This window comes from Podarcis raffonei, chromosome 8 (assembly GCF_027172205.1).
Source record: "Podarcis raffonei isolate rPodRaf1 chromosome 8, rPodRaf1.pri, whole genome shotgun sequence".
Lineage (NCBI taxonomy): Eukaryota > Metazoa > Chordata > Lepidosauria > Squamata > Lacertidae > Podarcis > Podarcis raffonei.
In genome coordinates, this window is record NC_070609.1 from 26,086,069 (window position 1) to 26,098,754 (window position 12,686).

A 12,686-nucleotide genomic window follows, 5' to 3' on the forward strand; every position below is an offset into this window, starting at 1 on the left:
TGCTCGTGGGGGGGGGGCGTATTTGAATGAAGGCACGGAGTATCTCAGGTTGGCCTCTGTTATACCCTCTTGCATGCTCCTCACCCCTAGTGTCAGGGGGATGCATTTTACAGCTCAACAGGTTGCACCCTGAGCCAGATGGTTGGACTTGCCCAGCATGGAAGAACAAAGCAACGGAGGTGTTGATCAAGAATGGCTGCCTCTCATGAAAATACTGTAGGTCCCTTTGCCAGGGAGTCGGAGGATGGAACACGCTGTGCTTACCAGTTGTCTTCCCACCTCCCTAAACAGCAGGGCTGCATTTAGAGGAATTAACAAAACCCATAACAGCTCTGGGAGGAAGACAGCACGATTTGAAGGTCTCTAGCTATACAGTGGTGCCCCGCAAGACGAATGCCTCGCAAAACGAAAAACGCGCAAGACGAAAGGGTTTTTCGTTTTTTGCGTTGCTTCACAAGACGATTTTCCCTATGGGTTTGCTTTGCAAGACGAAAACGTCTTGCGAGTTTGTTTCGTTTTCTCTTAAAGCCGCTTGAAGGGGTGCAGTTGCGACGGACCGTGCTTCGCAAGACGAAAAGACTCGTGGAACGAATTAATTTCGTCTTGCGAGGCACCACTGTAACGGCGATTTGCAACATATTGTTGCAGCGCGGAGCACTTCCTGTTCAGGATTCAAGGCATTTCATTCTTGCTTTCGCCCCCTCTCAGTGGAGGCAATAGTAGATGGGGTATTGGTGCAGGATACGGCCCTCTCCATAGTGGCAGTTATGTCATTATTTCCACTTTAAGGTGCATTGAGCACCACCATTACTCTTTGCTGAGGCTTTTGCTGAGGCTCTTTGCTGAGGCTTTTGGAGAGCATTAGGTATTATAGCCAGTTGCTGTCAAGGTACGGAATACAGTGTCGCTTGTGTAATAAAAAATTACAAGTCTTATATATATAATAAATGTTCATAAATGTACCAACCAAACACCTACATACATATGTGGACCACATGTCTGGAGCAGCACAGGAAGACCATCCTGAAACCATTTTGACTCCCAAACTGACCAAATGTTTTCTCTGCAAGGAGGGAGGGGGTGAGGGAACCTTCCCATTGTCTCAGGAATTGGGAAATCACCATCTCAAAGGAATGGGCAGACTACCAGGAAAAGCAATCAGATAAGGCATTATCAGATGACCTGACAGACAGGAAAAACAACAACATTCAAATTTCTGTTATAGACCACCTTTTCTGTGATGTAGGTATGATGTTTGTGGGGGTGGTCTTGGGTTACACCCCTTCTGTGATGTATGTGTGATGTATGGAGGGGTGGTCTTGAGCTCCAGGGCAGGGAATTTAAAATGGCAGGCACACCTTTGTTCTGGGTCCTCCTCCATCCTCCTGCGTGTGAGGGGAGCACCCTGTTGCAACAGCTTTAATAAAGATCAGGCTTACTAGCTGCTTTGCTCCTCAATATTCTCTGGTTGCCCTCTGTTATTTTCTCCTACCAATAGGGAACCCACGTAAGGACTCTATACTGGCTCTTGGATACCCCATAAGGGAAAAAGGGCAGATTTTGTTTACAACACTTGTTGTATAACTTAATTACTTGAAGAGATGCTGTGTATGTTTTCCAGTGTTTTATTGCACTGCGTGTTATCCGGTGCTCACCTGCTTGGTTCCTATCTCTGAGGAAATAAATACATGAATATTAATGTTTCAATTTGAAGTCTGTATTGTAATTATTTTTAAGTGTGCTAAATTTAAGTTTGCATACTTCTGACGTGGTTTACAAAACGTAAAAATGGGTTGCACAGCATTGTTACAATATAGAATAATTAAAACAACACCACAGTTAAAAGAAACAGCTAAAAACTCAACTGAAATGCTAAAATAAAGGCCAGTAAATTAATTGTGGCATGGAGTGTTAGCATTAAAGGGCAGGGGATCATTCTGTGACTGAGTAAAGTGACTCTTTTGCTCAAATGAACTCCTGTCTTGGTTTTTGGACTCTGGGAAGCTGATGTATGTGTAAGAGGGTGTGTGTGTGTGTGTGTGTGTGTGTGTGAGAGAGAGAGAGAGAGAGAGAGAGAGAGAGAGAGAGAAATTACATATTAATTTATTCCCGCAGTGAAATCCTATACCTGTCTACTCAGTAGTAATTCCCACTTATTTTAATGCGGCTTACTCCTGGACACATATAGGATTACAGCCTAAGGCTGAAAGAAGGATTTATGCAAATATATCCGGTTTGTGTAATATACTATATATGGGTAATAGAATTCAGCTTCTCCCACAGCAAATTCAGGTTTACTTGAAATTTTGTCTTTCAATTGGGGTCCTTCTGCCCTCCCACGACTCTGTGCCATTCTCTTCGTTCGGCCTTTGCCAACCTGATGCCCTCCAGGTGTTTGGGAGTACAACTCCCATCAGGACGGCTGTACTCGTTGTGGCTGAAGGGAGTCATAGTCCAAATTATATAGAGGGCACCAGATGGACAAAGGCTTTTTGTGTAACTGTGGGTGGAAGAAGTTCTGGGGGGCAACACAATGCAGCTGAAGAGGAACTGGCCTTTACCGTCTTGCTTCTCTCTCCCCTTCCAGGGTTCCACGTGATTCCAACCATTTCCAGTATAGTTCCAGAGAGCTGCTTACTGATTGTTGTAGGGCTACTGGTTGGGGGACTCATCAAAGCTGTGGGAGAGACGCCTCCAATCCTAGAGTCGGACGTCTTTTTCCTCTTCCTGCTCCCGCCCATCATCTTGGATGCCGGCTACTTCCTCCCCTTACGCCAGTTCACAGAGAACCTGGGCACGATCTTGATCTTCGCCGTGCTGGGGACATTGTGGAACGCCTTCTTTGTGGGCTCGCTGATGTACGCCGTGTGCCAGATCAACGGCACCGGTTTGCAGGACACCGAACTCCTGGCCTGCCTGCTTTTTGGCAGCATCATCTCGGCAGTGGACCCTGTTGCCGTGCTGGCTGTGTTTGAGGAGATCCACATCAATGAGCTGCTGCACATTTTGGTGTTCGGCGAGTCTTTGTTGAATGACGCGGTCACTGTGGTAAGTGAAATGGACCTTAAGTTGGAACATGTGCCAGCTGCCTCAGGTTTTGGATTTGGGGCTCTGTTTAAGGTGGAAGGATAGGAAGCAGATCTGATCCCCAGGGCACTATCTGTCAAGCGCCACACAAACGGGTTGGCACAAGAATGGGAATGTAGGGTTGCATCCGGAGTAGTGCTACATGACTTGTTCCATCAACTCAAGGACTTCTAGTTCTGCAGTGGAACTTTCCCTTCTTTTCTCCCCTTGTGCACCCCCTAAATCTGTTCTAGGGGTTCTCCCAACCCTCCGGAACAGATTTGGGGATGTGTGTGTAGGATATTCCATTGCACAAGCATAAATACTTGTGCAAAAGGAACGAGTACTTTGCATACGACCCTTGGCATGTTGGTCAAGGTACACAGTCCACCTTTGTCTCAAAAACTGATCACGTATATGCCGTGGAATTTTGCAGGAAGAGTGTGATGTAGTTGGAGCAACAAATGTACATGCTATCTTTGAATATTAGGTTGGTTTTTACACACACTCACCCATCCTTCTCTGTCCTCCATCCAGGCAAGTGAAAGGCATTATTAGAGGAAGCGCACGGTCCAGTTTGCTGAAAATCACTCAAGGAGTTTGCAAAGCTGGGGTGTTGAGGGGCTTGGTCGGGAGAAGCAGGGTATCTGGGGACGGGTTGTAGCATGGGGGACAGTCCTGAGGGCCAGATAGTGTGGCTTGGAGGGCTACCTTCAACCCCTGGGCTCTACCTCTGCCGTATACTGTAAGGCAAAGTCTCTTAAGAATGACCTGGGTGTAAACTGGATGATCAGCCAGGGCATGATTTCCACTTTGCCAGTGAGGAATTGCTGTCAGCAAATGGCTGAGAATGGAGAAGCAGTTGTGCCTTTGCTGTAGCTCTTGTGTTGGTCTGGTTGCAAGATACCCTTCTGCCTGTAGAGAAGGGGAAGGGCTGTAGCTCAGTGGGGGAGCATTGGCCTTGCAGGGAGAAGGTCCCAGGTTCAATCCCTAGATTCTCCAGGCAAGATTCCCCCCCAACTCTGAAACACTGGAGAGCTGCTGCCAGGCAATGTAGACATCAATAAACTAGCTGGAGCAACAGTCTGGCACTGTATAAGGCAGCTGCCTGTGTTCCAGCGCTAGGGCAGTTATCTTACATGCAAAAGTTCCCAGGCTCAATCCCTGGCATCTCCAGGTAGGGCAGAAGAGGCTCTCTGGCTGAAGTCCTTGGGTGCCATTGCCAGTCAGTGTAGATGTTACTAAGCTTGAAGGCCCAATGTCTGACTTGCTGTAAGACAAGGTTCCTGTGGCACATTTGATGCTCCCTGCTCTTTGTGGGGGTGGGGGAGAGCCTTGGGGGGACATGCAGCTCCCCATATCTCGCCTTATCGCCTGCCACACGTGTGATTTGGCAGGGACAGAGGAGAGCCAAGCTGGGACTGAAGTCTATTTGTCTCTCTCCAGCTACAAACATTCAGGCTCACACACCTGGTGGGATTTGTGCGTGCTTAAATGGGCATCGCCTTGCCATGAGTTCCGTTGCTAAGGCAGATGTGGATTTTCACCTCACCCATCAGAAAGCACTTGAAAGGGCGGGGGGAAGGAGGGCGTCGGAAAGCTGATTTATGACTACCAATGTGGCAAAAGGACATGGGTGGGTGACTCATTTGCGTTGAGGCCTCTGTTGCCCAAGATGTGTACTGTTACTTCGTAGTGACTCAAGAGGGTGGTGCTCCTTGCCTTTTCCAGAAGGGGTTTCTCTGGCGTGGTTGTGATTTATTGCAGCTAGTGAACTCCTTTGCCCTTTGACAGTTTGAACCTGTGGCTGTTCTGTTTTGGCAGCAGCGTTTCCAGTTCCAAAAGGCTGTGAAGCTACCCAGGGGGTGCTTCCACTCCCCTTCCTAATGTGTGGGACACAGAGTCCTCCTTGCCCGAGAGGAAGGCATTTCTGCCAGCTCCCCCCTCACACCATGTGCTATTTAGTAGAGACCTTGAGAGCGGCCTTCCAGAAGAGTGCCGTAGAAGGCAGTGGGACGGTGGAGGCAGGAAAGTCTTGTGTTGCTGTGCATTGTTATAAATCAAGTTGAATGCGCAGTGCTTAGGCGTACTGTAACTCACAGTCTCGTACCAAGCTTTACATAGGAATTCAAAGAAATCAGAAAATCAGTATAGTTTTTAAATCGGTGATTAAAACCAGTGCAGTTTTGTTCAGCTCAGCATCTTGATTCAAAACGGCCTCCTTGATCTCTAGAATTGTCATGAAAAGTTTGGTTATGATATCTTAAGAGCAGGGCTTTTTTTCCCAGCCGGAGCTCAACTCAGGTGGGGCACCATTGCCATTCTAAGAGAACAAGGGAGAAGTTCACAGTGAGCTCCGGGACCTCTTTTTCCTAGAAAAATAGCATTGCTTTAGAGGTGAACAGTGATCAGACAAACCACTTTCCAAAATATATAGTAGACTAGCAGAAAGTACCTGGTGTTGCTCAGGAATTCTAAGAAACAACAGAGTTCTGAGATCTCTAAATGGATAATGTAATTTGTTAGTTTCTAAGGCTGTGCACGTCACGCGCATGCAAACCAGAAACACTCAATCCAAATTTAAACTCAAATCAATTCTAGGGTGGGGCTAATGTTCAAAGAAGGCTGATTGCCGAAGAATTGATGCTTTTGAATTATGGTGCTGGAGGAGACTCTTGAGAGTCCCATGGACTGCAAGAAGATCAAACGCATCCATTCTTAAGGAAATTAGCCCTGAGTACTCACTGGAAGGACAGATCGTGAAGCTGGGACTCCAATACTTTGGCCACCTCATGAGAAGAGAAGACTCCCTGGAAAAGACCCTGATGTTGGGAAAGATTGAGGGCACAAGGAGAAGGGGAAAACAGAGGATGAGATGGTTGGACAGTGTTCTTGAAGCTACAAACATGAGTCTGACCAAACTGTGGGAGGCAGTGGAAGACAGGAGTGCCTGGCGTGCTCTGGTCCAGGGGGTCATGAAGAGTCGGACACGACTAAATGACTAAACAACAACAACAATGTTCAAGTGGGGGGGGGATTGGGGGAAGGAGATGCTGTATCTCCTTCCCTGCTCTCATTGCACCAAAGGGAATACGAGGGTTCAATCCTACTGCTTCATTTCTCATGTGTTCCCTGCGACTTGATATATTTATCTGTTTCACAAGATTTATGGACCGTTTGCAAAACAGTTTGCAAAAACAATCAGGGTGGATAAAAATCAATGATTTTTTTATTTTAAAAAATGGATTATTATTTTTTAAAATGGTTTTTTTAAAATTTAAATCAGATTTTATTTATTTATTTATTTATTTATTTATTTATTTATTTAAATCAGATTTTTTAAATAAAATGCTTTTGGAGGAAAAATCTTTCTAAAGATAGTTTTCTATTTAAGTTACATTATAGTCCAAAGGCAATTCATCAGGAAATAAGGATTTGTTTTAAGTTTTTCATGTGTGTGTGTTTTTTTTAATCATTTAACCACATCAGTTAACAAACATGGATACATATAATATGATGTTATTGTTTTAGTTAAATAAATTGTTTAAATTGTTATTAAGGAAATGATTATTTTTCTCCTTCCAATAAGGTACAGCAGAAAAGTTGTCCAAATATAAACAATAATTTCATAATTACCTGTCTTTGTATTTCTAATAGTATAACCAAATCAGCAATTTTTGCTATAACTGTAAAAACTACTCTGAAAATTTATTATTCCAAAAATGAAACTGTTATCTGGTTGTAAATATTAAGATTATACCATCAAGAATGAGTCTTTCTGACTAGTGATTTAAATGGTGATTTAAATCTTGATTTAAATTGATTTGATTTAAATCAAAGCCACCCTGAAAAGAATCAAATCATAAGATTATCAGGGGTTTTTTTAAAAAAAAGTTAAAAGCAACTTTTCCAAAGCTTTCAAAAAATAATTAGCATCAACAATAAGCTAAAAACCCAGTTTAAAACACACGCCAGCATTCTACATCTCTGTACAGGCTTGCCTAAACAAAAACATTTTAGCCGGCGCCAAAAAGGGTATAGTGAAGGCGCCTGCCTGCCTGATGTCAATATATGCCCAGTAGTGTAAACAGATCTCCGCTTGCAGTGTTCTCAGTCCTGTTCACTATTATTGTCCTCGGGGTTTTTTAATTTTTTGCTACTAGTAGTACACACAGTAATTCATAAGGCTTAGATCATTGAATCCTCACTTGGCCTGAGGCAGACTGAATGCTGACAGACTGTGGTTTGCAAACAGAGCCAACCTTGTGCATGTGAGCCGTGTCCTTTCTCTGGAGCGCTGCCCTGGTAGCCTCTCGCTTTGCCTCAGATGGTGAGGCATCCCTAAGATGGTCCTCTGCTGAAGGTCTTACTACCCATAGAGACAGGTGGTCCTTCAGGAATCCTAAGCCATAAAGGGCTTTAAAGGTAAACACCAGCTCTTTGAATGCCTCACTTCATGGGATACGGTGCGTCGTTCTGGTCATCTCACCTTAAAAAAAAGGATGTCTTAGAGTTGGGAAAGGTTCAGGAAAGGGTAACCGAAATGATAAAGGGGAAAGGTTGCAGCATTTGGGACTTTTTAGTTTGGAGAAAAGGCAGGAAAGAAGTGAAATGATAGAAGTTCATGAATTTGTGCATGGCATGGAGAAAGTGGATAGAGGAAGGTTTGTGGTGTAGTGGTTAAGAGCGGTAGACTTGTAATCTGGGGAACCGGGTTCGCGTCTCCGCTCCTCCACATGCAGCTGCTGGGTGACCTTGGGCCAGTCACACTTCTCTGAAGTCTCTCAGCCCCACTCACCTCACAGAGTGTTTGTTGTGGGGGAGGAAGGGAAAGGAGAATGTTAGCCACTTTGAGACTCCTTCGGGTAGTGATAAAGCGGGATATCAAATCCAAACTCCTCCTCTTCCTCCTCCTCTTCTTCTTCTTCTTCTTCTTCTTCTTCTTCTTCTTCTTCCATTGTCTGTAACACTAGAGTTTGTGATCTTGTTTTCCCCTTTGCACATGCCTTTCCAGAACACAGGGCATGGCGAGAAAGAGGATGCAATGTTCCAAACCGGAGAGATCTCTCCAAGACATTGGACGCTGAGCGACCTTTGGACCATTGCTTTAATGGGCCAAGGCAGGGAGTGCCATGCTACGAGGCCTTGCCCTTTTTGTTTGCTTCTCCTAGGAACATAGGAAGCTGCCTTATACATTGACTGGCACTTGCTCTCCGGGGACCCACATGCCCCTCCACCCCATCACCTTTGGTTGAGTTCACTGGTGAACTTGGTTCTGAATCTGACCTAAGAAGGGTGGGATTTTCCCTTCCATCCTGGTAGGGCAAAGCTCATTTGCCCAGGGGAGCTGAATCTATAAATTGGCTCTAATAAGCCTCCCCTCCAGACTGTTTTTTTTTAAATGCCATCCCTGAATAAGCAGTAGAATCTTGGGAAGGGAGAAGCTATAAAAAACGCCATATGTAATGGAAATGGAGAGCAAGAGCAGCAACGTTAAAGCAGCAGGAGAGTTTTAGCCAAGTTTATACAGCAGGAATGTGGAACCTGCGGCCTTCCAGATGTTGTAGGACTGACTCCAACTCCCATCAGCCCCAGCTGCCATGGCCAGTGGTTAGGGATGCTGGGGGTTGCAGTCCACAAATTTCTGAAGTGCCACAGATATCCCATCCGTTTTACACAAGCCAATCCGCACATCACAGTAAACCATAGTTTACTGTGTGTTTACTATTGTGAACTCAATGAACTTGGCTTTTTTGTTCCTCCCTGCTGACACTGGGGAGAAACAAACCACAGTTCCTAGCTTTGCCCTGCATCCAAGCCAGGGAACCTGGATTGTTTTGCTCTCAACAACCCCTGATCAGTGAGCCAAAAACAAAGATTGTCTACAGATTGTGTCTTTTGGGGAACAAATCGAATCATGGCCCCTGGTTCAGATGTAATGCTAAAGTAGGACTCATGGTTTAGTTTCCTCCTAATGTATGTTGGGGGGAATGGAGGGGAACAAGATGGGAGCAGTTTGCTTGTACACAGTAAACCATGGTTTATAGTTTGCCACAATGTGCGAATGAGGTCTTTTAGACCTATGTTGTAGCTCATGCTCATCTTAGACGTCTCAACAAAGGAAAGTGGTGGTGTTTTTCTAATGATGGTCTTTTGTAACTCTTCTAGAGCTCTGTAACAGTAAGGGAGGCTGAAGAAGGACAGAGTTAATAGGCAGTCTTTGAAAAAGGCTCTGTGCTGGTCAAGGTTGAAATTCCAAGAAAATTGTACAGTGGAGTTTTGGTATTTTGACACTGATGGACCAGGCTTTGGATTTCACTTCCCGCTTCGAAAAAGCATTTGACAATGGAGGCTGCACTGAATGTGCTTTAGCAAGAAATAAATAGCTAAATATTAAAACAGGAGCTAAAAATTAAAATGTCAAAAAGTTAGGATAGCACTCTTTCTCCTGGCCAATTGTTTTTAGAGAGAGAGAGAACACTAGATTGGTGTAGACTAGTGTGTGTTTAGATATATTTACTGTTTTCATCAGCATCCATCAGTATTGTTGCTACTGCTGACTCTTAAGTTAGAAAGAAATATTCAGGTTTTTTGAATGAATCATTTACAAGTCAAAACAGCCCCTCTTAGAAATTAAGTATCATCATTCCCTTCAAAGGGTTGGTCATTAAGCCAAGAACGAGCCTGCACATTTCCCATCTTTTCAATTTCTGTTGCAGACTGGTTTTGACACTCAAATCCTATTCTCATTAAGCCACAGTTCCCTGTTAAATCTGAAACAAGGAACTGTGGTTTAATGTCAGTTTACCCATGATCTGAGTCTAGCTGAAGATCCTGAATAGTAAACGGACATAACAAAGGATAAGGATCAGAGCCCTGAAACCGAGACATGGGAGCCCAATATTCATCACTCAGTTCCTGAACAATGGTTTAGGAAATCAGGCTCATTGCATGCAAAAAATTGTTTTAAAAAGCCCTAGGGGTGACACTGAAGGTGTAGGGCAGTGGTGAGGATTTTTTGGCCCTCCGGATGTTCTCAGCTCATAACTCTCATTACACCTGGCTGTTGAGTGTGTTTGCTGGGTCCTGTGGGAATTCTTCATCATCTGGGGAGCCAAAGGTTCCCCATTCCTGGTATAGAGGTCAGAGAGAGAGAAAGGAACACAGATTCCTACTAACTGCATATTAACCAACTCACTGGTGAAAGCAGAGCAAAATGGCAGCTCTTTTCCAACTAGAGGAGGGCTGCTTAGTTGTCTGCATTAGCCTTGACAACTCTTAAGGCAGCAATTAGGAACGAGGTTTGTATCCAGCAGGATGAGCTCTTGTCTATTTTTAATGCTCCCTTTTGATCCATTTCTCGAAACCTCCCCACTTGCCTTGTGGGATACTAATTTCTCGTCTCTCTCATGTTGGCACACCCGTGGCCAACCTCTGATCAATGCTCCCATGAGCTTACATTGCTGATCCCTCCCTCCCTCCCACTTTTGTCGTTCCAGGTTCTCTACCACCTTTTTGAAGAGTTTGCTACGTTCGACAAAGTCACCTTTACCAATATCATCCTGGGTTTCCTCAGCTTCTTTGTGGTGTCTCTGGGGGGCGTCTTTGTCGGGGTTGTCTATGGCATCATCGGAGCCTTCACCTCCCGCTTCACTTCCCATATCCGTGTCATCGAGCCCCTCTTCGTCTTTCTTTACAGCTACATGGCGTACCTGTCCGCAGAACTGTTCCATCTCTCGGGCATCATGGCGTAAGTATGGCGGTGGGTGGGGGCTTGGATGCCACATTTGAGTTGGAATGTAGGAAGCGGCCTTAGATGGAGGCAGACCTTTGGTGTATGGAGGCTCAGGACTTTCTAAAGGGGTGTATCCCTTGTGACCTAACTTGATTGTGTTTATTAATTCCAGGCTAACAATCTATACAATCCTTATACGCAGGCCTTTGGTGCATAATAACGATGTGGTGGGCAGAAACCAAAATTCAACCAAGTTGTAAAACCCAGAACGAAACAGCAGCCGCTAGCTCAAAAACAAACCTTGTGCTAAATGTTACATGTGAATGCAGCCACTAGGATAGCATGCATCTGTATGTGAAGACCTACATATAAGTCACTGTGGATCGGGAATTCTAAAACAAAATTCTCAAGTTAGTTAGCAGAGCTGGACAAAGACCTGCAACCATAGGCGCCAGCTCTAAGGGGCCTAGACCTCTTCGGGCCTCCCCAAATTGACCATGCTGAGCCACCCCAGCCTCCTTTTCTGCTGTGTGAGAGCACTGATAAGCTGCCCAATCTTTCATCTCTCCCAGGGCACCCTCTCTCTTCCCTTCCCCTCCCCTCCCCTCCAGCACCCTTGTCCTGGACCCAGTGCCCCACAAGCCCCCCGCCACCTGTTGGCATCTGGGTGGGGATAGGAGGGGGAAGTGTTCAGGCTGGGCCTACCATTATGCCCCAGTGAGCCCCCCAGTGTACAAGTTTTCCTGGCAACATTTCAGCAGTGGGTGGGGGCCCCATATTTTATTCAACTTGGTGCAAGTTTACTTGCTATTGTTTTATTGTTGGGGGTGAGAAACCCTTGCAGGTCTGCTTCAAATTACCCAGCTCTCCACCTGATCTCCCTTTTGCATGCGCGCACACGCACACACACCAGTGTACAAGTCTTTTTCTACAAAGGCATTGTCTCCATGTATGAAGCCTGCACTGTATGAAAGCTCTCCCAATTGGTCCAGCAAAATACATGGTCTCTTCCTGTTTTGTAACCCTGTTTTCTTAGAGGCTGACATAGCAACAGCTCCCCACCAAGCTCAAGAAGTGAGTCATCGTCGGGCTGGATTGCATCAGCCAGAAAAGGAACAGTGGCCCCCACTTGCATAGTTTGAAACCAGCAGGCAAAGGAGAAGCAATAGAGATAGCTCAGTTGGTAGAGCACGAGGCTCTTAATTTCAAGATTGTGGGTTCGAGCCCCATGTTGGGCAAAAGATTCCTTCATGTCTGAAGTTGGAGTAGTGTCTCTTCCAACTCTATGATTATATGAATCCAATCTGGGCAGAAGGGCATGGGAGCACTGCATAGGGAGTTAGGGCCCCCAACCCCCATTTTCAGCTGTCAAGACTTGAATACATGGCCCTGTTGCTTTACTGCAGCCTTCTTCAACCTTCGGCCCTCCCTCTTAACACCCTTATAACAAACTACCATATTTTTCGCTCTATAAGACGCACCAGACCACAAGACGCACCTAGTTTTTGGAGGAGGAAAACAAGAAAAAAAAATATTCTGAATCTCAGAAGCCAGAACAACAAGAGGGATCGCTGCACAGTGAAAGCAGCAATCCCTCTTGCTGTTCTGACTTCTGGGATAGCTGCGCAGCCTGCATTCGTTCCATAAGACGCACACACATTTCCCCTTACTTTTTAGGAGGGAAAAAGTGAGTCTTATAGAGAAAAATATACGGTACACTTCCCCTTCATTCTTTGGGGGAAGCCATAACTTTTTACAACTGGCGTGATGCTGCTTGAAATGCCGCTGGAGCCCAAGTGATGTATTGGTGTGCATGAGCCTGCCTACAGACATTCCTGTTTCTTTGGGCAAGGAATGAAGTCTGACTGTTGCTCCACTCAGCTCA

General features: G+C 45.4%; 1 protein-coding gene across 2 annotated transcripts in view; it reads left to right on the top strand.

The window, feature by feature from the left end:
- Nucleotides 1-12,686, top strand: part of SLC9A1 (solute carrier family 9 member A1) — a 69,233-nt gene that overhangs the window by 40,870 nt on the left and 15,677 nt on the right. For both annotated transcript variants that reach the window (XM_053398651.1, XM_053398652.1), the window contains exons 2-3: nucleotides 2,588-3,048; nucleotides 10,566-10,816. In XM_053398651.1, coding sequence (XP_053254626.1) covers nucleotides 2,588-3,048; nucleotides 10,566-10,816 — 712 coding nt within the window. The remainder of the gene's footprint in view (nucleotides 1-2,587; nucleotides 3,049-10,565; nucleotides 10,817-12,686) is intronic.